The sequence below is a fragment of the Loxodonta africana genome, chromosome 2, assembly GCF_030014295.1.
Source record: "Loxodonta africana isolate mLoxAfr1 chromosome 2, mLoxAfr1.hap2, whole genome shotgun sequence".
Taxonomy (NCBI): domain Eukaryota; kingdom Metazoa; phylum Chordata; class Mammalia; order Proboscidea; family Elephantidae; genus Loxodonta; species Loxodonta africana.
In genome coordinates, this window is record NC_087343.1 from 5521951 (window position 1) to 5549069 (window position 27119).

The 27119-nt window shown below is 48.6% G+C and overlaps 2 protein-coding genes across 2 annotated transcripts in view; one reads left to right on the forward strand and one right to left on the reverse strand.

Moving 5' to 3' along the window:
• Positions 1-18763, reverse strand: part of SRD5A1 (steroid 5 alpha-reductase 1) — a 54075-nt gene extending 35312 nt beyond the window's left edge. Inside the window, exon 1 of the mRNA XM_064279749.1 lies at positions 18494-18763. Within this exon, the coding sequence (XP_064135819.1) occupies positions 18494-18720 (227 nt within the window). The 5' untranslated portion in view covers positions 18721-18763. The remainder of the gene's footprint in view (positions 1-18493) is intronic.
• Positions 18764-19552: 789 nt separating this feature from the next.
• Positions 19553-27119, forward strand: part of NSUN2 (NOP2/Sun RNA methyltransferase 2) — a 44331-nt gene continuing 36764 nt past the window's right edge. Inside the window, exons 1-3 of the mRNA XM_064270471.1 lie at positions 19553-19669; positions 19774-19931; positions 21605-21709. Coding sequence (XP_064126541.1) covers positions 19568-19669; positions 19774-19931; positions 21605-21709 — 365 coding nt within the window. The 5' untranslated portion in view covers positions 19553-19567. The remainder of the gene's footprint in view (positions 19670-19773; positions 19932-21604; positions 21710-27119) is intronic.

The following is a 27119-nucleotide window of genomic DNA, read 5'->3' on the forward strand; positions in this document are numbered from 1 at the left end:
TCTCCTCTTTCCTATAGGGTCACTATGAGTCGGAATTGACTCGATGGCACTGGGTTTGGTTTTTGGTTTGGTATAATAAGTTTGGTCATCTACAGATAAATTTTTACTTTGCTGATTTTCTGAAAACATTTGACCAGAATATCTCAACAAAAAATATGGACTGTACTGAACTTGCAAATAAAGACTGTGACTAGACTCAGTCAAGATTTCCGGAACTCTATACAGAAGCTGATGGTTTTGCAAACTGCAGTCATCCAGAATCACCTGCAACAGAAGTTAACTACATAAGACTGAGTAAACGAAACGATGCTATGGGTTTTATGTAAAAATATTTCTAAAATTTTGAAGTCTTTCTGGAAATAATGCTTTAAGGTCCTACAGTCTAGATATAAGAAATCATTTTCCTCTTTTCTCCTAAATTATCTACCTAATGGGTTTAATTATTTTAACTCTTGAATTACAAGTTCCTTTTTTTTTTTTTGGTAAACTTAACAAAGTTGTAAATATCATAACTAGAAAAGTGTCTAAAATTTGAACTATGATTTTAGAAATTAGAATAACATCAGATTTTCTATTAGTTCTCTCAAAGAATAGTTTGTTCCTTAATAGATAAATGTTGTTGTGTTTATAGTAATATACAATCTTAGGTTTGAGAGAATGTAGTTGTTACTGAGACACATGAAAAACAGCTACTGATGCTACTTATGGGTAAACAAACACCTCATGAGATTTGTTCCCTTGGTTCAAAGACCTTAGAGTCATGGTTTCATTGATTATTTCAGACAATTGGCCTAGGGTTACTGTTTCTCTTCTACCTCCTGATTTACCATATGGTGCCTGGGATCTTAAAAACCACATAGTGCCCAATTACTATTTATTAAACATTTTTGATCTAAGATTCTATTACAAGATCCTGATCCAAAGGGGGAACCATGAAAGACTGTATATAATTTTCCTAAAATCCAGATTTCTGATTTTCATAGAGGTTGGGACAACCTACTTAGGCCATTGCCTTTGGGTATCCTTTCAAACCTTGAACTTTGAGAAAAAAAACTGATTCCTAAAGTCACTACTGGTCAAACAATTGTCCAGATAAACTAACAAGACCATTTTGCTCCAGACGTTATGCTTTTTTTTTTGAAGAATTCAGTCTGTTTTGAGAAACTGACTCTAAAGATCAGTAAATAGAGTTATATTTAAGGTAAATCAGTAATTGGTTTAATCAGTTTTCAAGACAATGTTGTATGAAATACCTGTCTAATGCTTGTAATCAAACTCTTACCCTCTTGCTATATAGAAAATTATGTACCTTAAAGAAATCAGGTTCTCAGAGATCAACCTCATGACTCAGACTCCCATTTTGTCTTAAATTCCACTTGTGCTTTTGAGAAAGTGACCCATGACTTAATAAGTAAACCAGTGAGAGACAGCTTGCCCTCAGGGAAAACACTTAATATGTTTTAGACAGATCAACTATAGACTTCCAACAGAAGTCCATCCTGTACTATCTTGCTAATCACGTATTCTTTAATAGAAACTTGTTTGTCATATATAAATTTTTCTATGCCTTCTGTTTTCTCTAGACAAACTTTGTGTGCTTTATAGATGATATGTTTTTGTGTGGTAGATCCAACTAAACAAATTTAGATGATGCCTTTCCAACTAATAGCGAATTTACATACACAATCTCTTGTTTAGATTCCTAGCTAATCTGGGCAATGAATAGGCTTTGAGAACTTTAAGATTATCTTTAGATATTCGTAGTAAATACTAGAACAGTAATGTTAATTTGTTATCCTTTATAAAACCAGAGTCAGAAGAAAGCCCATTGGTCCAACACTCAAGGTATGGTTGGTAAATTTAATTCCTACTTACGGTATATTTGAATTGGAGAAATCTTTTTAAGAAGTTTATCAATCACTATGTGACAAATAACAGACATAGTGATGTTGCTAGTGACATAGAAACACAACAGTGATCTCTACCTCTTTAAGCCAAGGTGACATGAGATAACAAAATAGTCTTAGATTTTTATTTATTGGTCCAAGAAAGTGTACTATGTGCTGTAGCAAAGACCTCTTATTACATTTAGATAAATAACACAGGAGAAATAGAACAGGATATATATAACATTAGATAACAAGCTACTTGATCACACACTGTAATACCCTTACAAACACCAGATTTATTTGTACTACTATAAGTAATATTCTTAGTCTACATCCTGGTAATATTAGGCATAATAAAAACTTATCCTATTGTCTTACACACCTAAAAGATAAAAGAAGGCCTCGGGCTAAAAGGTTGGCGTACATTTAGTCTGCTCACTTCAACAATACAATTAATGACAACTTTGCTCTTAAGATCCTGGTGAAAAACTAGATGGTCCCAACCCATTATCCGGTGGAAAACCAGCACCGTGAGTTTAAAGAACCTGCCATGGTCGCCATCTAGAAGCTTGACTAAGTCCAGATATTGATCACCGATGTGGTTTTTCTAATCTCCGACCAAAAAGAAGAAATGACTAATATTAGAGTCATTATTACCTGTCCTTGAGCATACAGAATGTGACCCAGCTACAGCTGGACTCACAAGGGCACATCAACTGGGCCCTGGGGTATAAAGACAATAGACAGAATTAGAAAAGGTGTTGTAGGGAAACTTTCACAGAAGCCAGAACACAAAAGACTTTCCACTCGTATCTTTTTCTATTAACATCTAGTAAATGGAAATTTGTTGGACTAATGAAGACCCACCTGTCATTAACTGAAACCTGTACCAATGATGACTAAAAAAGACGATTCGAAATATGAGATCACAGGTTCTAGCCAATTTGTGAAAAGGTGAGGCTTTCAATGGTTTTGCTCATTTTATACCCTTTTTAATATTCTTAAGGCTTGAAAAGACATGACTCTAACAACATGTTTGTCTACTTCCCACTTTTGCCTTTTTTAAAAAATATGAACCAGTGAAAAGACTTAAGAGGCTATTCAAGAGATGAAACAAAGATGGGTAAATAAGTACCATAAAAATGAGTACTATAAAAGTATTAAGAGTTCTTTTTGCTCTAGCCCTTTTACTAATTTCTGTTTTAACCTTTGCTTGTGTTGTTCCTCTCTCCAGACAAGCTTCTGTGTCTTGGTGTATGCCTTAATGAGTTGGTGCCTTCTCCCCTGAAGGGTAGAGTCATTTCAAGTGATTCAAAAGTTCCAGCTCCAAATGGTGGTTGCCCAGAAATTTCGACCCATCCCCCATCAAGAAGAGAGGCAACAGCCTAATAAAGGGCCACTATAGATTTTTTTTTTTTATAGATACAAGAGAGATACAGTGGTTTAACGCAGACAGCACAGGAGTTCCACTTCCCTAACCCTTAGGAATCTACGCCCCCATCCAGCAGGACGCACCTAGAGAGACACAGCTCCGTTTCCCAAGATTGAGAAACCTACAACAAAAAGGGGGGATTGAAACAGGCCGCTCAGCCATATTGAAAACCCCAATCAACACCACTTCCCCCCCTCTTTGTCTTGCTAACCACAAGCTTATTTTGAGCAGGAAGCTGCAGCAAGTAGTGGCTCCATCCACTGAGTAGCCCTAGTTTACACCTCGAAGCATGCACAGATTGAAATCACATTTTTTAACTGACCCCCCCCACCCCTAAATATAGGCATGGGAGGGCTAAAGGCAGAAAATTCTGGGTACCAAACCCAACCCGCTGACGCCACTGGAAACAAAAAGCTCCCCGGCCCCCTTAGTCAGCAAGCACGTGGCCTTAAGGTCACTAGACCCCACGCGCTCCTTGTATGCACAGACAATTAACTTGCCACTTTCTGTTTCCCTTGCAATCAGCAGTGTCCGCCTTATTTCCACTGGCTAATAAGACAGGACAAGAACCCGAGTGGCGTTTGGTTACAATTGTGGCGAAGAATATTGAATACCCCATGGTCAGCCAAAAGAATGAACAAATGTGTCTTGGAAGAAGTACAACCAGGATGCTTCTTAGAAGGGAGGATGTTGAGACTTCGTCTCACATACTTTGCACATGTTAGCAAGAGGGACCAGTCCCTGGAGAGGGACATCATGCTTGGTAAAGTAGAGGGTCTGCGAAAAAGAGGAAGACCCTCAACAAAATGGAATGGCGCAGTGGTTGCAACAATGGGCTCAAGTTTAACAATAATCATGAAGATGGCACAGAACCAGGCAGTTTGTATACAGGGTTGCCATGAGTCAGTACCAATTGGATGGCACTAAACACCGACACAGAAACTTCACACCTCATGTCTGAGAGACACCAGGGATATGGGACACGTTTGGTGATGGGGCCCACCACGGACCTCCAGAAGCCAGAGCCTTGGCGGTTTGGGGGACCTGGATGGTCTGCTGTCTGTCTCTTTTCTGGGTAAGTTTACAGGCTTAGACAGAACATAAAAGTGCTTCTGAGTAGTTCCTGACAGAAGCGTTTCTAACAATTACTAATTCTATACAAAATGTCCTTTTTACACCATTATCTCTGTTTTGCAGGTCAGGATATGGAGGCTTAGAGGAACACAGTTATGTGTCCTTTTGAGGTCCCATGCTTGAGGTGGCAGGCTAGAATGTCACCTTCCTGGCTGCCTTTAGAGCCCGCTTCACCCACCACATCAGCAGGAGCCAGGGGGAAGGTGGCCTGGGGTGAGGTCAGGTCCTGCTCATTCTCTCCATGGCACATTGAAGAGACGCTAGAATCATTTTTATTGTTTTCATTACCTCAGAAAGGTGCTCATGCCATTTTGTTAAGTGAAGAAGTAGGATACAAGACCATGTAAGCACATGCGTGTGTGTACATACGCGCGTGTGTGTGTACACGTGCACGAGCATCTTTGCAGCTTAGAAGAAGGGATCAAAAAACAAAAGTCCAGACTTTCTGGTCCAACAGAGACTGGAGGAACCCCCGAGATTATGGCCCCGGATACCCTACTAACGCAGAACTGAAGCCACTCCCGAAAGCCCACTTTTCAGACAAAGATTAGACAGGCACATGAAACAAAAAATAACACGCGTGAGGGATGAGCTCCTTAGGTCGATCCGTTATATGAGACCAAATGGGCAGCTCCTGTCCAAAAGCAGGACGAGAAGGCAGGGAGGGACGGAACTGGATAAATGGGCACGGGGACCCAGGGTGGAAAGTGGGAGGGTGCTGTCACATTGTGGGATTGCAACCAATGTCACAAAACAGTGTGTGCATAAATTTTTGAATGAGAAGGGGGAGGAAAGAAAACATTAAGAATGAGGAAAAAGACAGAAAAGAAGTGCCAAAATGCTGTCAGCATTATCTCTAAGCCCTGGAACTAGAGGTGGTCTTTATTTTCTTCCTTGAATTCCCGTGTTTTCCAAGTTTTCTATGATGAGCCTGAAGTACTTCTGGCTCCCTACAAAGGAAGCTGGGAAGTGGTATTTGCTGAAATTCCCATGGCTCTGAATTCTATGCTAGCTCGTTCCCAGGGTCGGAAGGGAAGGCGTGAAGGCCTCAGACCTACGGCCACCTGGCTGGGAGGCTTTCACTGTGACCGTTCCCACTGCTACCAATTCAGTAACTGGAAGCCCAGGAAAAGAGGCCTGAAACCTCCCGGGGAATCCAAAGGCCTGTCCTAACCTCGCATTGCTTCAATCCAGTTAAGCGCCCAAGATAACAGTGTGAAACCTCCTGACCCTGCTTACGTGAGGAGGCCTCTCAAGCTGGGAGGACACAGCCAGGCTTCAGGTGTGCCTTTCAACAGGGCAGTGCTATGGACTGAACTGTGCCCCCACCTACGTGTTGCCATCCCACCCTGTACCTGTGGGTGTAATCCCACCTGAGAACAGGATTCTCTCTGTTATGCTAATGAGGCCGTAGCACCATAGGGTGGCCCTAAACCTAATAATTTCTGATACAAAACGAACAGATTAGTCATGGAGTGGTGAGGACAAAGCATGGGGAGGCAGATGCCAACGAAGATCTCCAAGTAACCCAGAACAGAGGCTGAAAGAGACCAGGGTCTTCCCCCAGAGGAGACCAAGAGAAAGAGAGCCTTCCCCTAGCGCCCGTGTCCTATATTCAGACTTCTAGTCCCCTGAACTATAACAGGACAAACTTCTGTTTGCTGAAGCTGCTGGTTTGTGGTATTTCTGCCACAGTGGCACCAGGAGACTAAGACAGGAAAATTACACAACTGCCAAAACCAAACCAAACCACCGCTGTCCAGTCGACTCTGACTCATAGCAACCCCAGAGGACAGACTGGCACTGCCCCACACAGTCTTCGAGGCTGTGGAATCTTTACGGAAACAGACCGCCCCGTTTCTCTCCCCCGGAGCGGCTGGGGTTCAAACCACCAACCTTTCGGTTAGCAGCCAAGTGCTGAACCACTGTGCTACCAGGGCTCCTTAACAACTACCACTGCAGGTACGATAATAACAGCATAAAACATACACAGACCTGCTTTGGTCTTCCAGGTCAGGTAGAAGCCCAGGCACAGAACTGCTCCAGCACCGGTGGGCTTCCCGGAAGCGGCTAACAGGGCAAACATGCCCAGGCACCAATGGGTGGCAGAGAGGGGTGACCCCGAGACCTTGGGTGGGATAATTCGGTCTGCAGCTGCCTTCCTTTACTCACTCATCCTTGTTGTGGGGGCTCACTAATAATCTCCAAGTCAAGAATCGTAGGAGATAAAGCCTGTGGTATAATCACTTTCATTTTCATGAAATAAACCATGTTAACCAGTTGTTGCGGAGTCAGTTCCAACTCATGGTGACCCCACATGTCAGAGCAGAACACTGCTGTGCAGGGTTTTCAGTGACTGATTTTTCAGGAGGTAGCATATGGTCAGGAATCGATGGTACAGAAGGAAGTCTAAGCTGCACTGGAGGCACTGAAGAAAAACAAGGCTCCGGGAATTGATGGAAAACCCACTGAGATGTCTCAACAAATGGACGCAGCACTGGAAGTGCTCGCTTGTCTATGCCAAAAAATTTGAAGACAGCTACCTGGTCAACCGACTGAAAGAGATCCCTACGTATGCCTATTCCGAAGAAAGGTGATTCCAGTGAATGTGGAAATTATAGAACAAATATCACACACAAGTAAAATTTTGCTGAAGATCACTCAAAAGCACCTGCAGCAGTAGATCAACAGGGAACTGCCGGAAATTCAGGCCTGTTTCAGAAGAAGACGTGGAACCAGGGATATCATTGCTGATGTCGGATGGATCCTGGCTGAAAGCAGAGAATACCAGAAGGATGTTTACCTGTGTTGTATTGACTATGCAAAGGCACTTGACTGTGTGGATCATAACAAACTATGGATAACATTGTGAAGAAAGGGAATTCCAGAACATTTAATTATGCTCATGAGGAACCTTTACATAGATCAAGAGGCAGTTGTTCAAAGAGAACAAGGGACTTCTGTATGGTTTAAAGTCAGGAAAGGTGTGCATCAGGGTTGTAACTTTCGCCATACTTACTCAATCTGTATGTTGAGCAAATAATCAGAGAAGCTGGACTATATGAAGAACGGGGTATCAGGATTGGAAGAAGACTCATTAACAACCTGTGTTATGCAAGTGACACAACCTTGCTTGCTGAAAGTGAAGAGCACTTGAAGCACTTAGTAATGAAGATCGAAGACCACAGCCTTCGGTATGGATTCCACCTCAGCATAAAGAAAACAGAAATCCTCACAACTGGATCAATGAGCAACATCATGATGATCGGAGAAAAGACTGAAGTTGTCGAGGATTTCAATTTACTTGGATCCACAATCAATGCCCACGGAAGCAGCAGTCTAGAAATCAAAAGACGTATTGCACTGGTCAAATCTGCTGCAAAAGACCTCTTTAAAGTGTTCAAAAGCAAAGATGTCACTTTGAGGAATAAGGTTCATCTGACCCAAGCCATGGTGTTTTCAACCGCCTCATATGCATGAGAAAGCTGGACAATGAATAAGGAATATCGAAGAAGAATTGATGCCTTTGAATGATGGAGTTGATGAAGAATATTGAACATACCACAGACTGCTGAAAGAATGAAAAGATCCGTCTTGGAAGTACAGCCAAAGTGCTCCTTGGAAGCGAGGATGGCAAGACTTGGGTCTTACGTACTTTGGACATGTTATCAAGGGGGATCAGTCCCTGGAGAAGGACATCATGGTTGGTAAAGTAGAGGGTCAGTGACTGACCCAGTGGCTGCAAAGATTGGCTAAAACACAGCAACGATTGCGAGCACTGAGTGGTGTTTTGTTCTGTTGTAGACAGGGTCGCTATGAGTTAGAAACAACTCGACCGCACTTAGAACAACAGCTCTGTTTAAAATGGTGATGCACACACGAAAGAGTTGGCCATTGTGCCTAACTACAGAAACTCTCAGTGGAGGTCTTTTTATGCACAGGTCACATATCACTGCAGGTGGCTTTGTCTGCACACGGTATCCACACTGTTTTAAGTCCTGTATGTAACACATTCAGAAATTCCTAGAGAACGGCCTGGAAGAAATACGCGGAGGAAGGAGGTTTCCTGCACTGAAAACCTGCATCTGCTGATGAAAGTGCTCAAAGGATCACGCGAAAGTAACCAACCCAGCACACAGATCATCAGGGAGAGTGTCTGAATTTAAGGAAAAAGGAAGTACCCTACACGTGCCCAGGAGTAAAAGTGACGACCAAGAGAACAAAACTCACCAAAGCTGGCCTCCAAGTGCACTCGTGCTGACCTAGAGAAGACCAGAGATCTCCAAGGTTTTCAGTCCTAAGCAGTACTTGAATGGCTTCTCAAGGATTCAAACCAGCAGGATTAATGCTACATTAAAACCAAGTCATTGATGAACAACTGTGCCCTTCAGCTAAATGTGATCAGCTGCAAGAGTAAAAACTCAAGAGAAAGCATTGGGCTACAAGGGTCACATCCATGCGACCACTTGGGAGCCCAGTGGCATAATGGTAGAGCACTTAACTGCTAACTGAAAGGTTGGTAGTTCAAGCCCACTAGCCAGTCCACAGGAGAAAAGACCTGGTAATCCCCTCCTGTAAAGATGACAGCCTAGGAAATTCTATGGGAGAGTTCTACTCTGTCTTATAGGGTGCCTGTGAGTCGGAAAAAGTGCCCTGGTGGTGCAGTGGTTAAGCACTTGGCTGCTAACCAGAAGGTCTGAGGTTCCAACCCACCGGTACATAGACCAACAAGCAGTTTTTGAACAGAACAAGGGGATATTGCATGGTTTAGAGGCTGAAAAGGTGCGTGTCAGGGTTGTACCCTTTTACCATACTTATTCAATCTGTACGTTGAGCAATGAAGTCAAGAAGTTGGATTATACGAAGAAGAATGTGGCACAGGGACTGGAGGAAGACTCATTAACAACCTGCCTTATGGAGATGACACAGCACTGCTTGCTGAAAGTGAAGAGGACTTGAAGCACTGATGAAGATCAAAGACCACAACCTTCAGCATGGATTGCACCTCAACATAAAGAATACAAAAGTCCTCACAACTGGATCAATAAGCAACATCATGATAAAAAGAGAAAATATTAACACTAACACGTTAACATGAAAGCGTTAAAAGCAAAGATGTCACTTTGAGGACTAAGGTGTGCCTGACCCAAGCCATGTTATTTTCAATCACCTCACATGCATGTGAAAGCTGGACAGTGAACAAGGAAGACTGAAAAAGAACTGATGTCTCATACCATGGACTGCCAGAAGAACGAACAAATTTATCTTGGAAGAAGCACGGCCAGAATGTTCCTTAGACGTGAGGACGGCAAGGCCTCGTCTCATGTACTTTGGACATGTTATCAGGAGGGATCAGTCCCTAGAAAAGGACATCATGCTTGGTAAAGTGGAGGGTCAGCAAAAAAGAGGAAGACTCAACAAGATGGATTGACATAGTGGCTGCAGCAATGGTCTCAAACATAACAAGGATTGTGAGGATGGCGCATGGCCAGGCAGTGTTCCGTTCTGTCGTACATAGGGTCACTATGAGTCAGAACAGACTTGCCGGCACCTAACCAACAATAACCAACTTGGAAACTGGTCATGGGGATGGTACAGGACCAGGTAACATTTCGTTCTGTTCTACATGGGTCGCCATAAATTGGGGCTGACTCGATGACAGCTAACAGCAATCTTGGAAATGAATGAATTGTTCTATGTTCGCAGCAAACTACCAGAACTATCTTTTGAAATACTTCCCCAACAAACCAGAATACTGACAGTACCCTAGTGTACCAGTGGCCTAAGGCTGTCGTAACAAAGTACCACAAAGTGGTGGTTTATAAATGACCGAGATTTATTTTCCCACAGTTCTGGAGGTCAGCAGGCCGAGTTCAGGGTGCCCATAGCACCATGTCCTCTCCAAAGCTTCTAGAGGAAGATCCTTTTTGCCCCCTCTGGCTTTTGGTGGCCCAGGCTACAGCAGAGCATCAGGGTGACATGATGCTCTTCCCTTGTGTCTCTCCTTTTATAAGGACACCAGTCAGATTGGACAGGACCCCACCCTGCCCTGGTATGACCTCAAGTGAACTGATAGCATCTTCAAAGACCCAATTTCCAAACAGAGTCCTGTTCACAGGTACAGGGGTTAGGACCTCAGTGTATCTTTTGGGGGGACGCAATTCAGTTCGTAGGACCAGGACTCTGCAATGACACATTAGCATTCGGCAAATGATCTACCTCTTAAAGACAACTGGGCCTAATGCCCCGAGTTTGGAAACAATGAAATATCTGATTTGGTGATTTGGGAGTAACACTGGTGGCTCCTTTTAAATAATACCGAGACTGGCTGTTAACTCTAATGACTTTGTTACTTTTTTCTCAACAATTTGAGGTCGGTGAAATCTTTAGCGTTTTCTACATTTGCTAGGAATTGGGTTAGTTCCTCTTTCTTTTCTTTCTCTCTGCAAAGGACTCTCGTATTGACGACTCAGTTGCAAGGATCCCAAGAAACAGGTACATTAAGTGCTTCTTTGTTTCAAGGCAAAGTCAAGGTCACAATGAAAATTCCACTTTCTTTCATTGTATATAACTTTGTGAAAGATTTTCTTCTTTTCCCAAATGTTTAGAAGCCGAGAGGCAAGGGCCAAGGGTCCCCTGTGCCCTCCGTCCTTCCCTGCCCTAGTTCCCTTCTTCATTTTAGGATTACACAAGCCTAGGGGGCAAAGGGGGGCAACAGTGAGGACACATTTAAAGGTGCGGCTGGGGCCAGGCTTCCACAGGCGAGGCGAGGCGAGGCTGTGGATAGCACTGCAAAGAAGGGATGGATCTGAGAGGGGTGAGACTCCTAGAGCAGCTGTCCTCAGGATGACCACCAGTATGGGCTAGGCAGGTCTGGGAAAGAGGGGCCACGTGGGCGTTTGAAAGCCCACACTCTGGGGGCCATTGAGCAATCCCCCAGCTGCATGCACCAGCCAGGAGGAGGTCAGTCCCGAGGGGCCCCGCAGCAAGGGGACTACTTGTTAGTGGACTGACTCACAGCTGAGGGCCAGAAGGGAAGGCAGGCAGGGCCCAGGTCACACTGAACCCTGCTGGCCTGGGAGGAAGCAGTGGAGCCGGCTGTCAGAAAGGGGTTTACGGACCCTGACTTTTGGTGGGGCAGTTCTGACCTGTGGGGGGCGTATAGGAAACCTCCCCAGCTCTCCAGTAAAGCTGGATGTCAGGACTGAAGCAAGGAAGTGGCTTAGAGCCCCAGTGGGGGAGAGGGGTCTGGGCAGTGTGCCAGGCCAGGAATGGGCAACAATGGAGACATGGAACAGGTGGTTGGGGCAAGAGGTCCCTAGGTGGTACAAACGGTTTGCACCTAAAGGTTGGTAGTTCAAACTCACCCAACGGCACCCAGGAATAAATGCCTGGTGATCTGCTTCTATAAAGATAACAGCCAAGAAAACCCTAGGGAGGAGTTTTACTCTGTAATACACAGGGCTGCCATGAGTTGGTGTTAGCTCAAAGGCAACAGGTTTAGGAGTGTGGGGTGTGTGTGTGTGTGTGTGCGTGTAAAAGAGAGACAGGCAGAATAGGTTAAATACAGAGAACGTCACGGTAACCACAGTCAGTCCTGGGTATCTGAGACAGCAGTGGGAGAGGGCTTACAAAAGAGAGTGAAAAATGAGCCCTCAGGCTCGTGGGTGATACACAGGGGCCCGGTGGAAGGCAGTGAGGATGCAGTGGTCTCAGGTACCCTCTCAGACATGGTCCCAGACACTGCCCAGGCCCTGGGTCATTGAAGGACAGAGAAGATGAGGCCCAACCTGCCCCCTCCCATGAGGAAGAGGCCCCACACTGTAAAAGCTCAAAAACGTTCCTGAAACGCTCCCCTCACCCCTCCATCCTCGGAGCAGCTAGAGAGGGTCTGGGCCTCTCCACTGAAGCTCTCCCTTCCCTAGGACATTTTCTAGGACGTGTTTCCTGTCTTGACTCCATAGATAACAGTCTCCTCTCTCTCCTCCAATAATCAGTAGGGCGTCTGGTGTGTGCACAGCCCTCAGGGAGTGTTTGCTGAAAGACTAAATAAAACCCACACTTTCCAGCTGATGTCAGTAAGCACTCTGCTCCGTTCATCCCCGTCTCCCCTACCCCCAGCTATCTGCCCTGTCTTTATTGTTCTGGGCACTGCCAAATCTCTGGGAAGAAGAGCAGTGTGTCCTTGCTGTCTCCTGTGTGTCCCCACATTGCTGGAAGCCCCTCCATCTGGCTGCAGCTCTTGCACCCGCCTCAAAGCAGGTCCCTGTCCTGCTCCTCCATAACCTTATAAACTCAGGGCTGAGCACCAGCCTCTGGGGACATCTGGAACCTCTGGAAGCCGCTCCCCGCTCGCCTCAGTGTCCCTCCCTCCCATTCTCCCAGCCCCTGGTCCCCTTTCTTCTACCTCCCTGGTGCTGGCTGGCAGGAACAGCGTCCTCTCTGTTACTGGTCTTTCTGCACCTGCAGCGGTTGGCACAAAAAAGAGGCTCGACGGACACCCAGTGCATCAACTCGACAACATTACAAAAGGCATCAAGTGGTGTTTCTACTTCTCTTCTCTCCAGAGTGCTCATTAACTTAGGCTGGGTGAGTGCTTAATAAACTAGCTGCTTGGTAACACAGTTTGTAAAGTTTATATATCCTACTTTGGTATCATCCAGGGTCTTCAAAGCTTGTGAGCAGCCATCTGAGATACTCCACTGGTCCCACCCCGTCTGGAGCAGAGGAGAATGAAGAAAACCAAAGACGCAAGGAAAAGATTAGTCCAAAGGACTAATGGACCACAACTACCATGGCCTCCACCAGACAGTCCAGCACAACTAGATGGTGACAGGTACCACCCCCAACTGCTCTGACAGGGATCACAATAGAGGGTCCCAGACAGAGCTGGAGAAAAATGTAGAACAAAATTCTAACTCACAAAAAAAAGACCAGACTTACTGGTCTGGCAGAGACTGGAGAAACCCTAAGAGTATGGCCCCTAGACACCCTTTTAACTCAGTACTGGCCACTCCTGCAGCTCACCCTTCAGCCAAAGATTACATAGACCCATAAAACAAATGACAATACACACAGCTCGATACAGGAGACTAAACAAGCATACCAGCCTAGGGGCAAGGACGAGAAGGCAGGAGGGGACAGGAAAGCTGGACAAATGGAAACAGGAAACCCGAGGTTGAGAAGGGGAGAGTGTTGACACATTGCGGGGTTGGCAACCAATGTCACAAAACAATGAGTATTGTTTAATGAGAAACTAATTTGCACAGTAGTATGAACGATGGAAACCCCGGTGGCGTAGTGGTTAAGAGCTACGGCTGCTAACCTAAAGGTCGGCGGTTCGAATCCACCAGGTGCTCCTTGGAAACTCCAGGAGGCAGTTCTACTCTGTGTTATAGGGTCACTATGAGTCGGAATCGACTCAACGGCAGTGTTTTTGGTTTTTCTTGGTTTAGCATGAACAACTTCTAAATAAAAAGTCCAGCAGTTTGATAATTTTTTTTTATTGTGCTTTAAGTAAAAGTTTATAAATCAAGTCAGTCTGTCAAACAAAAACTTATATACACCTTGCCGTGTATTCCTAACTACTCTCTCTGCAATGAGACAGCACACTCCTCCCCTCCATCCTGTATTCCCCGTGTTGGCTTTGGGAATGGTTCCAGTCTTGGGCTAACAGGAGGTCCGGGGACCCTGACCTCTGGGGTCCTTCTATTCTCAGTCAGACCATCAAGTCTGGTCTTTTTATGAGAATGTGAGGACTGCATCCCATTGTTCTCCTGGTCCATCAGGGATTTTCTGTTGTGTTCCCTGTCAGGACAGTCATTGGTGGTACCTGTGCACCATCTAGTTCTTCTGGTCTCAGGCTGATGTAGCCTTGAGTTTATGTGGACCTCTCTGTCTCTTGGGCTCATATTTACCTTGTGTCCTTGGTGTTCTTCATTCTCCTTTGCTCCAGATGAGTTGAAACCAATTGATGCATCTTAAATGGCCTCTTGCTAGCGTTTAAGACCCCAGAAGCCACTCGCCAAAGCGGGATGCAGAATGTTTTAATATATTTTATTACGCCAATTGACCTAGATGTCCCCTGAAACCACGGTCTCCAGGCCCCCGCCCCTGCTACGCTGGCCTTTGAAGCATTCGGTTGTATTCAGGAAACTTCTTTGCTTTTGATTTAGTCTGGCTGTGCTGACTTCTCCTGTATTGTGTGCTGTCTTTCCTGTCACCTGAAATAGTTTCTGTCTACTATTTAATTAGTGAATATCCCTCTCCTTCCCTCCCACCCTCATAACCATCAAAGAATATTTTCTTCTGTGTTTAAACTGTTTCTTGTGTTCTTATAATAGTGGTCTGATACAATATTTATCCTTTTGCAACTAGCTAATTTCACTCAGCATAATGCCTTCCAGATTCCTCCATGTTATGACATGTTTCACAGATTGATCACGGTTCTTTATTGTCCAGCACTTTAATAAAACATGTCTGACCCCACAAACCTTCTGGGAGCAACATTTTAAAGCCACTGGTCTAGGTCCACTGGCTCTCATCCGATGGCCTCAGGTAGTACACCTGAGCAGGTGCCTCAGCAGCCCCATGGGATGAAGCCATGTTTTTAGGCGCTCCAAAAAAAAAATTTTTTTTGTTTTTTTTTTACTCTGCAGGTGGAGGAGGACTAAAGAGCATTCCACTCAACGTTGTAGGTTCAAAAGCTTTCAAACAGAACCCTGGAGAGTGACCCCTTCATTCCAACGCCCTGCTTCCAGAAGTACTTACTGGCACTCTAGGCTGGTGGCAGCTTGTGCCCCATGCAGAGCATGTACAAAGACATGGCCATACACGTGGCGATATAAAATCAGAACGTTTATTGTTTACCGAGAGTGCTGTTGTACCTGCCCTGTGCAAACATCTTACGGAGTTAACTCCATTTATTGAATGCTGATCCCACAAGGCAGTACCATCTTTCTGCACATGTGGGAGCTCTGGTGGAGGGCAGCTTAGTAACTCCACCCAGGTTCAGGAGATGGGGTTGGGATGGATAGCACCCGAGAGTCTGACTTCAGAGCTTGCTTTTAGCCACTAGAGAGACAGACAGACAGGCAGACACGGGCTCTGGCATACTGATGGAGTAGTACTCACGTTCAATCGATTACAAGAAGTCAAGCAGTCACTTTACCTGGGCATTGCGAAGTCAATGGAACATGCTTCCTTAGGAGCTGCGTCAGGCTCCTGGTACTCAGGAAGTGTCTCTTCCATGTGGGAGCTACCACTCTATAAAGTGGTTGCGTAAAAGCAGATGGGGTGATTCATGCACAGGTGAGCAAGACAGGCTGAGCCAGGTAACCTGTAAGTCCCTGGGATCCTGGGGGTGTTGTTCTAGGCACTGACGCCACAAAACCTGTCCCAATGGGGCTTTCTCCCCGTTGAACTGTGAGACTCCAAGGGAAAAAGAGAAACACACACATGCACACTTATTCTTCCTACTTGTCTGTGAAGCGAGTGTTTTAAGGTGTAACCCACGCTCAGAGAGATTAAGTAACCCACCCACGCTCGCACAGCAGGCAAGCCCAGATTCCAGGATGCAGGGAGTATCGTCTTTCACTACACACCTTTTTGAAGTTTGAATGAGACTTACACTTTCGAGTGTAAACTTTGTTCAGCCTTTTGTTTTAGTTGTGGGAGAGCAAAGGGCTCTGGCCAGGGGTCGCAGGCAGAACTGGAGAGAGGCTGCACTCCCACCAGTAGAAAAGCCAAATGCCTTAGACAGCCATTTTTCAAAACCCTCACAGAAGCCACAAGACATGGAGGTCACCTTAATTTTATCTGTGTTTAAGGTCACTGCCCACAACCACCTGCACGCACACAAGTGAACTCTGGGCCCCTTGTATAATGTGGGGTAAGAGTCTCTGAAAGCCATCAATGGATTCAAGTCCAACCGAAACCACAAAGCATTCTCAGGAAACCGGGGTTTCAAGGTGCAACTGGACCATGCGGTTGGGAGACAACAGCCCCACCTAGAACAAAGACAAAGCAGCCAAAGCTGGAAAAACAAACCTGTAACAATGGTGAGGACAACTGGAGGCCATCCAAATTAAATCTTTGAACCATAAACCTACAGGAGAAACTTCAGCCTAGATCTAAGGACAGAAACCGAACCCACTGCCATGGAAAAGATTCTGACTCACAGGGACCCTACAGGACAGAGCAGAACTGCCCCATAGCGTTTCCAAGGCTGTAAATCTTTTAAGGAAGCAGGCTGCCACATCTCCAGACTGCTATAGCTTCCTGTGGCAGAGAGGAGGTACCCCGATCTTTCAGTTAGCAGCTAAGTACTTTAACCACTGTGTCACCAGAGCTCCTTAAAGGAACAAACTGCAGAATGATTATACAGATAACACTTCCCACTTTAGATTTACAAGAAAAAAAAAGACCTTTTTTTTATTGCTACCTTTCAGTTTTTTCTAAGATAGCCCTGGTGGTACAACGCTTAAGCCCTGGGCTGCTAACCCAAATGGTTCCAAAACACCCAGTGGCTCTGGGGGAAGAAAGACCTGGCAATCTCCTCCTTAAAGATTAAACCAAACCAAACCTGTTGCCATGGACTTGATTCCGACTCATTGCAACCCTATAGGACAGAGGAGAACCACCCCACAGGGTTTCCTAGGTGGTAATCTTCATGAAAGCAGACTGACACGTCTTTTTCCCTTCCCCGGGTGGCTGGTGGGCTCCAGCTGCAGACCCTAGCAGCCCAGCACTAACCACTGTACCACCAGGGCACCTTCCTAAAGGTTACGGGCTAGGCAACCCTACGGGGGCAGTTCTAGTCTGTAATAGGGTGGCTATGACTTGGGATCCACTGAAAGTACAAAACAGGAATCCTTCCTAACCATCTCCCCCTTCTTCTAGAATAATTCATACTTATTTTTAAACCAACTTTCTGTGCCGGGGGCTATAAGAAGAGAGCAAGGGGATCGGGGACCGACCGGCTCAGAGAGGACCCGGGAGTAGGGACTGGCTGGTGAGGGGTCAGCAGGGGAGGGGGCACGCAGGGTCAGGGCAGGGGGATGGAGGAGGTCGCCACAGGGAAAGGGCACAGGGGCGCAGAGAGAGGCGCCGGCAGTGCGGTGTCCGCAAGGAGCGGGCCGTGGAAGGGCAGGAAAGGGTGCCAAGGGGCCGCAGAGAAAGAGCGCCCAGGGACGGGGGAGGGGAGACCTGGGAAGAGGGGGCGCAGGGTGGCAGGGTTCACGGAGGGAGGGAGCCAGGCCGTGTTCACAGGAAGAAGATGCTACGGTGCAAGGGGGACAGGGATAGGAGACTGGGGATGGGGTGACCGACGGCTCAAAGAGGGCGCCAGAGTCGGGGGCTGGCTAGTGAGGGCTCAGCAGGGAAGAGGGCACAGGAGAGGGCAAGGGGATGGGAGAGGAGAAGGCCACAGGGAAATGGCGCCGGGGCGCGGAGAGCGCACTGGAGTCCGAGGGATACCCAGCTGGCGTGGTGGTTAAGAGCTACCGGTGCTAACCAAAAGGTCGGCAGTTCGTGCGTAATTTCAAGGAGAGCCAGAGCGCTAGAAAGGAGAGGGGACCAGGAAGCGGGCACCAAAGGACAATAGGGAAGAACGTGGGCGACCAGAGGCAAGTAACTGCCGGGAACAGGGGACCAAGATGCGGGGCCAGTGGGGTGCTGGGACTGCGGGACCGCGGTGGTGCGGGGACAGGAGGCGGGAGGGAGTGGAGTTGGCGGGGCGCGGGGCCGGGCCGGGGCGCGGAGCCGGCGGGGCGCGGGGCCGGCGGGGCGCGGGGCCGGCGGGGCGCGAGGCGCGGGGTCGGACCGGGGCGCGGGGTCGGACCGGGACGCGGGGCCGGCGGGGCGCGGGGCCGGGCCGGGGCGCGGGGCCGGGCCGGGGCGCGGGGCCGGGCCGGGGCGCGGGGCCGGCGGGGCGCGGGGCCGGGCCGGGGCGCGGGGCCGGCGGGGCGCGGGGCCGGGCCGGGGCGCGGGGCCGGCGGGGCGCGGGGCCGGGACGGGGCGCGGCGCCGGCGGTCGTTACCGGTAAGCGTAGTGCACTAGGAACATGACCAGCAGACAGGCGTTGGGCGGGCAGCCCAACTGGCCGGGGGCGGCGCGGGCGCACTCCAGCAGCGGCACGGCCAGCGAGGGCAGCTCCTGCAGCACCCAGGCCAGCCGTGCCGGCACCCACCAGCGCACCAGCGGCGACGAGTACCGCCCGTAGGGCGAGCCGAGGCGCCGCAGTATCATGAAGCTCAAGAAGGCCATGACGCCTTGCGCGCCCGCCAGCGCATCCAAGAACCACGGCTCGCCGAGCTCCATGGCCGGGGAACGCGCTCCATGCCCGGCGTTGGCTCTTATACGCCGCGTGGTGGTGGCGCGGTGCCGGGGCTGGCACAGGCCAGGGGCAGGGCGGTGCGGCTGGGGGTCGGGCTCGCCGGGCGGGCCACGCCCCCAAGCCCCGCCCGCCCTCCTGCCCGGGAGGCTCCGGTGTGGCGAGTCACCTGCGCGGGCGAGGGCTGGGGGCGGGGCCTCCGCCCGGAGGTGGGGCCTCGGGCTCGGGGGTGTCACCTCGGGGGCGGGGCCTAGGTGATGGGGCGTGGCCTCGAGCTCGGAGTCGGGGGCGGGGTGTCGGGGCCGGGCCTCAGGGCTCTGAGACAGCGGCGCCGGCTCAAGAATCGCGCCTAGGCGGGGCGTTGGGGGCGGGGCCTCGTGTATGGGGCGGGGCCCCAGGGACGCGCCGGGGAGGCCAATCTCTCCCGCCCATGCCGTTGGAGCCCCCGCCCCCTGCCCGCCCCCTTGCAGCTCTGCGCAGGCGCCGATGCCAGCTGTCCGCGGCGCTGCCTGAGTCCGCGCGGGAAATCCCGGCGCTTTCGCGCGAAAACAGATTTCGGGCCTCTGTGGCGCCGCTTTCCTCCTCGGAGCCGTCAGTGGTGTTCCGGGGGGACAGGTCGTGGCGCTATTGGCTGTTCTCCTGCCGGTGCAGGCAGGCCATAGACGGACCCAGCCCAGGCGCGCGGGGCCTCGGCCGTCCCGGAAGTCTGCGGCGGTCAGGGTGGCGGGGGCTCTGCGTGGACTCGGCGTGGCGCGGACGCTGCGGGCGGCGTGGTCGGCGATGGGGCGGCGGGCGCGCGGACGGCGGCTGCAGCAGCAGAGACCCGAGGGCTCCGAGGGCTCGGAGGACGCCGCCGGGCGCGGCGGGAAGCGGGGCGCCGCGGTAGGGGAGAGCGGCGAGCGAGGGAGCCCGGGGCCTGCGGGGGGACCTCGGAGCGGGGGGTCGGCCGCTCGGGGGCTCGGGGTGACGTCCGTGTCCTTCCTCAGGGCTGGGAAGGCGGGTACCCCGAGATCGTCAAAGAGAATAAGCTGTTCGAGCACTACTACCGGGAGCTGAAGATCGTGCCCGAGGGCGAGTGGGACCAGTTCATGGGAGCGCTTAGGGAGCCCCTCCCGGCCACCTTCAGGATTACAGGATACAAAAGGTAGGGCCGTCCCTTACTTCAGGGAGCTGGTTGGGGCTAGGGATGCCCAGGCCAAGCACCAGGGGTCTTTCCCCGGGAAGTGTTAAAGGGCCAGAGAATGCTGCGTTTCAGGAGTCTGTATGCGGATTCTGGAAGCACTGAGGAGGAAGCACGAGGGGCCGGTCAGGTAGACCAAAGAGTTCCTGCATTAGGTAAGGTTGCAGTTGGGAGCCCACTGTTAGCTACCATCGAATGACCCTGGTTCGTGGCGACCCCGTGCACAACTAGACAAAACGCTGCCCAGCCATGCACCATCTCCGGCATTGGTTGCAGATGGGACGGTTGTGATCTATAGGGTTTTCAAAGGATGCATTTTAGGACTGAGATTTCCAGGCCTTTCTTCCTACTCTGCCTTAGTTTGGACGCTCCGCTGACACCTGTTCAGCATCAGAGCAGACACAAAAGCCTCCGCTCGCTGAAGGGTAATGGCTGCACGTGAGGCGCATTGGCTGGGAGTTGAACCCCGGTGTCCTACATAGGAAGTGAGGACTCTGCCATTGAATCAGGAATGGCTGGCGGAAACCTGGAGGAAGAATGAAAATGCAACCTGGGGATTAACAAGCAGAGGATGCCTACCTCTTAAGGACAGACAGCAATTTGTGGTTGAGCACTTGGTTGCTGCTTGAAAGATTTATGGTTCAAACCTACTCAGTGACTACAGGGGAAAGACTGGGTGATGTGCTGTTATAAAGATTACAGCCTTGAAAAAACCCTCCGGGGCAGTTCTGCCCTGTCACATGGGGGTCACTATGAGTCAGAATTGATTAGAAGTCACCTAACAGCAATTTGGAAACTGGTAATGTAGTCGTTAAGTGCTGCGGTTGCTAACCAAGAGAGGGTTGCTAACCAAGAGAGGTCCGGCAGTTCACAATAGCCAGGAGCACCTTGGAAACTCTGTGGGGCAGTTCTGCTCTGTCTTGTGGGGTCACTGTGAGTTGGAATCAACTTGATGGCAGCAGTGGGTTTGGTTTTTTTTTTTTTTTTTTTTTTGGTGGTGTAGCCATTAAGTGCTATAGCTCCTAACCGAAAGGCAGTTCAGATCTACCAGGCACTCCTTGGAAACTCTATGAGGCAGTTCTGTTTTGTCCTGTAGGGTCGCTATGAGTTGGAATAGACTCGACAGCAGTGAGTATAATATAGTTTAACAGCAATTTGCATAAAACTCATTTTTTCATTTAGGAAAAGTCTTGATGAGTTGCCAGTATAGTGAAATTGTAGGTACTGTGAATTGAACCTTGTATGAGCCAGACCTCAGCGAGACTGCCTTGTTTTTTAGGTCTCCTGGGTTTTCCACCTTTGAGTGGTTACAGTCTTACCACTTTTATGCTGCTTGTTTTAGTGGAAATTTCTTGAGTTTTCCTTCTTTGACAGGTTTCCGACTTAAACAGATTATGGCTTTCACAGGTTTTACTGTGTATTTAGGCAGGAAGGAAGTAGTACTGCGTTTAGTAGTCAGTGAGGAACATTTAAATTCTGAGGGAAAAGAGTAGAAAGGCAGACTAAAGAATAGTTTCTCTCCGTGCTAGGCTGGTTTTAGTTTTAAAACACTTGAAACTTCAAAAAAAAAAAAAAAAGATACGGTATATTAAATTCACTTTTCAGACCAGTTAGAAACTTGCTTGTTTTTTCAATAGCCACGCAAAAGAGATTCTCCACTGCTTAAAGAACAAGTACTTCAAGGAATTGGAGAACCTGGAGGTGGACGGTCAGAAGGTTGAAGTTCCACAACCCCTGAGCTGGTAGGTGAAACAAGGCTTCCTCACACTTGACATTTCTTTTGGAATTTTAATCTCTGTCCGCTTGAGTGTGTTTTTTGGTAACGTGTTTGCTGTCTGCACAAAAGTTAGCCTGAATGTGCTCTCCAGGTAGCCTGATGTTCTCTTACTTGGTGCTTCCGTCGATATGCCTTTATGTTGGTTTGTACGCTTTGTATGTGTGATTTGCAGTTCTTTGTATTTGAGGGGAAGACCCTCAACGAGATGGATTGACAAAGTGGCTGCAGTGATGGGCTCAAGCACAGTGAGGATTGTGAGGATGGTGCAGAACCAGGTGATGTTTCATTCTGTTGTGCGTAGGATCGTTATGAGTCGGAACTGACTTGACGGCGCCTAACAACAATGTATATGAGCCACTAAGTTCAGTTGATTCTTCCCAGGAAATCCAGCCCCTTTGGCGCCAGTGGTTAAGCATTTGGCTGCTAACCAAAAGGTGGGCAGTTGGAATCCACCAACCATTCCTTGGAAACTTATGAGGCAGTTCTGCCCTGTGCTATAGGGTCACTGTGAGTTGGAATCGACTCAACAGCAATGGGTTTGGTTTTTTGGTTTGGTTCCTTCCTTGGCGTCACCACTTCCACCATTTCCACGTAAAGCCCTTATTTGCTGACCTCAGAGCTGTTGCAGGATGGCTTCTCTCCCTTTAGAAGAAGGGCCAGTAGGGCCACCACTACCTGCTGTCAGCATTTCCTGGGGTTTGCCAGCGCAGACTGTTCCATCTCTTACCTACTGTGTAGAACTCCCGGGCGCTTCTTAGTCACTCAAGTTCCAAGTGTTTTTCTCTTCCCAGTCAGAACGAAGGCCATCCCTTGTGCTCCTGACTGGGACACAGGCTGTCTGGTCAAATGACTTGTACCCAAGCGCAAAGTGGAGGCCCAGAGCCCTAGGTGAATTTATAAATACCAGACTACAAAACCGGCTGCCACCGAGTTGACTCTTGGTGACCCTGTGTGGGTCAGAGTAGAGTTGTGCGCCACAGAGTTTCTAGTGGCCGATTTTTCACAAGTAGGTCTTCAGGCTTTTTTTCCGAGGAGCTTCTGAGTGGACTTGAACTGCCAACCTTTTGTTTAGCAGCCTAGCGCTTAACCGTTTGCGCCACCAAAGTCATTGAAGCAAATTTATACAGTTCCACGCATCTCATTGCCAACTGGGGCATTGAAAGCTCTGACAAAATTTGTTTTTAATTTGCTGTAAAAAGCTGAACTCGACAAGCATTTTCTGGCAATTTTTAAGGCTTTGGATGTTCAGGTGCACAGCATTATCTTTTTTACACGCTCTTCAGATGGTACCAAGGCATCCTGGGGGTGCAGGCGGCTAAGTGCTTGAGTACTACCCAAATGGTTGGCAGATCAAACCCACATAGGGGCACCGTGGGAGACAGGTCTGGTGATCTGCTTCTGTCGGGCCACAGCCTTGCAGATCCCATGGAGTAGTTCTGCTCTGTACACGTGGGGTCACCATGAGACAGAACTGACTTGGTGGCAACAACAACAGTGAGCACTGATCAAGGTGAGGTTTTCATTAATTAGGGGCAGTTGATTTACTTGTTTTCCTTTCTTTCTTCGCTGTGGGGTTTATAGTAACTTGACCAAAAGAATTTGGCTTTTGTCCTTGGTTCCTGAGATAGTCTCCAGAACCTTGGAATTTCTCCATTGATTAGAGTTTTTGCTAAGCTGTGGTTATTTGTTGTGTACCACCCAGTCCTGTAGCAACTCTGTACAGGGCTCACGTCACACCTCAGTGGTTATGCTCACGAGGTGCCTCTTGGGTGGGAGCCGGTCAGGCCACCAGCCCTCCTCGTGGGGGGTGCTGGAGCTTGAGTTCAGCCACATGGGCCTTGATTCAGTCATGCTTTTGGTGGTGTGCTAGGCTGTTAACCAAAAGTTTGGAGGCTCAAGTCCACCCAGAGGCACCTTGGAAAAAAGGCCTGGCAATCTACTTCCGAAAAATTAGCCATTGAAAACCCTTTGTCTGCCCTGACACACGTGGGGTCACCATGAGTTGGAGTTGACACCATGGCAACTGGTTTTTGTTTTTTTTTTTCCTTTAACAGTGCCCCAGTCAAGGCTCTGAATACGGGAGTTCCATGGGCTTTCTGGTTGGTGACAGCCGTGGGATGTGGAAGCTCCATGTTGGGAACCCTTCCCAACCGTGCCTCTGCGTTGTTCTTGTGGCGAGAAAACTGTGAAAAGCGTAGCGTTTTACTGGTTCGTTTCACTTGTTCTAGAGCCCTAGTGGCGCAGTGGTTAAGTGATACAGCTGCTAACCAAAAGGTTGGCAGTTCAAATTCTGCAGCCGCTCCTTGGAAAGCCTATGGTGCAGTTCTGCTCTGTCTTCTAGGGTTGCTGTGGTTGGAATTGACTTGACAGCAGCAGGTTTGTTTTTTTTTTTTTTGTTTCACTTTTTCTAGTGAATTTTTGGGCTCTTGAGCTTACAGCTCGCATCCTGAAGAGTAGAGGAAACTCCTGAATTTGTAGCCAGCAGATCAGAAGTGAGGGTGTTTCGGGGACCCCCGAGCTTTGGGCTGGTGTCTGAGGTCTTGGGCAGTCTGGAGGACTGCCCTTCCTGGTGTAGATCTGACCCAGCTCCCGTGGTGAGGTGAGAGGAGGGACTGCGTTGGTGCCAGAGAGGACATTTTGAGTTGTTCTCAGAGAAGGGCAGAAGGACAGAGAGATGGCCCCCGCTCCCCCCGCATAGAGGTGGCCCTTTGGGTTCCCAGTGTCTGTGTCGGAGAGGTGCCTGGGACATGCATTTGAATGACTGCCGAGTGGCCAGGTGCTGAAGTCAGTCCTCAGTCGAGGTGAAGTCCGAACATCACCGCCCCAGGATGTGTTTCTGGGTTATGGGTGTCAGGCTGTAGTCTTACACAGAAAAGTTTACTTATGGTTTTTATGAAATCTTTTCCTCAGATTTTGACAGCCTGGCCCTTGCAGCGTAGGAGCTGTGGCTCAGGCTAGGTGCTGTCGGCATCCATTGCAAGAGAGTGAAGGAGATGCCGGCGTGGCCGCGGCGAGGCAGGGGGCCCAGCATGCGGTGAGGCTCCGTCAGGGAGCTGTGTCAGTGTGAAGGCGTGGATGGTGGCACGGATGCGGGATTGTCAGCCTCCCTGCTGAAGCGTGGCCCTGCCTACAGTTAGTGCATCTGGCATTTTCAGAAGCAAATTTGAGGCTGTCTTCATGCGTACTGTTATTCCTAGTCGTTTTGCACATACTTCCCACCCAACGTGTTGCCGCTAAATCAGTTCTGACTTATAGCGACCCTGTAGGACAGAGTAGAACTGCTCCGTAGGGTTCCCAGGGAGTGCCTGGTGTATTCGAACTGCCAACCTTTTGGTTAGCCGCCTAATTCTTAGCTACGATGCCATCAGAGTTTCCAGTCACCTGAAAACATGTGGCCCTTCAGCCTTGGATCCGGAAGTGAGGCACGGGCAGGGCCATCGGCTGTAAGATGGGCAGTCCGACCTTCCGTCTGTGTATCCTGCCTGGTGAAGTCTGGCAGGGGATGTTCGGCAGGAATCGTGCATAAAGAGCCGCGCTCTCGAAGCACATCATTTGGATAATTTTCTGCTGCAGGTTCCACCAAACTCAGAAACCAGGGTTGTTAGTAAGTCTTGCTATTATTGCTGTCTGCAAACTACAGTTGAAACTTTTGTTTGGCCAGCCCTCGCAACGTGTAACAGCTGCTTCTCCATCTTGTATGTTGAGCATCTCGTGTGGGTACATGAAAAGGCAGTCGGAAATGGCCAGAAAGCCCTGTAGGTTGTCTTCTAGTTGAAGATTGAAAATGAGTCAGTCAGCTAACAGCCAGTAATTCTTTCACATTATTTCCTGCTGTAACTTTTCTGAACACAAAACCGAAGGGTGTGAGCAGAAGATTGTGGGCTTTGGGCTCCTAACACTTAGCGCTTTTCCATTTCAGAGACAATTGGCGTGACAGCTTTATTCTGTAAATGCTGATTCCGGCACACTTGAATTTATCAGCTATGATACCCATAATCTGTCAGCAAGCAAACAAAGCAGAAACTCTCTAGGACTTCTGGCTGTATCTTGCACCCTCCAAATGTCTGACTCGCTAGTTACAGAAATAGCTCAGATCGTATCCTTCCTAACTTCGTTGTGTGTAGCGGAACGGCACCCACGTTTAGAAGGCGTGTTACATACAGCATGCATGGCTCGCGCCAGTGTCTCTACTTACCTTCCGTAGACTCAGCGCAGTACAGGATCGTCCTAACGGGTTCTGTAAAAGCTTTGCTTTGGCTACTGGTTGTTGGGAACACTTTCTTGTTATCATACTATTGGTGGGGTTTTTGATGTCTGGATTGAAGGTGGTTTGTCATAGATATTGTGTGGATTTCGGAGGCCTTTTTTCTTGTGAATTTTTGAGGTGCAGAGATGATGTGGGGTTTTTAATTTATCCTCGAAAGTCGTGACAGATTTCCAAATAGAGTTTTTTATTAAAAGACTGTGGTCTGGGTGAAATACAGTTCTTTAAGATGCTTTTGTTTAATGTAAATTTACTGGCTTAAAAAAGATGAAATTATTCCTGAAGCTATATGGGCAACGTACTTTTTATCATTTGATTGTCAGTCTGTTTTTGTACTTAATCGTTTGAGAGTTCTTAAATATTTTTAGTCACAAAGTTTAATAGCTTTTGCAACTGTAATTGCAGTAGCATTTCCACGTTGGGCAAATAAATGGTTATTTAACCACTAGGGACTCAGCCCGTGAAGCCCAGGAGGAGACACCCGCTCACGCTCTGTCTGGAACGCATAGAGGTGAAAGTTCATCTGTTTGTAGTGAATGGGAATGGCATGCAGGCTCACGCCGGTGATGTTCTGGTGATTCCGTATGGTGGTAACCTACTGTCCTCATCCCAGCCCAGCTCCGGGTTGCCAGCAATTCCACAGAAGTAGGTGTCGGGCTCTTCATGTCCCAGAGGCTGTGAGGGAATTGCAGGTTTTGCTGAACATTGTGTAGCAAAAGCCGGATTTGAGTGCATCCCCACCATGTCACCCCAGCGCAGTCAAAGAGAAGGTGTAAAACTAAATTTTCTTTCCTTTTAATCGTGTTTTATATGGAGGTTTACAGAGCAAACTAGCTTCTCATTGAGCAATTCATACACATATTGTTTTGTGACATTGGTTGCCAACCCCATGACATGTCAACACCCTCCCTTCTCAACCTTGGTTCCCTGTTACCAGCTTTCCTGTCCCCCTCTTGCCTTCTAGTCCTTGCCCTTGGGCTGGTGTGCCCCTTTAGTCTTGTTTTGTTTTATGGGTCTGTCTAATCTCTGGCTGAAGGATGAACCTAAGGAGTGACTTCATTACTGAGCTGAAAGGGTGTCCGAGGGGCACCAGTCTCTCTCAGACCAGTAA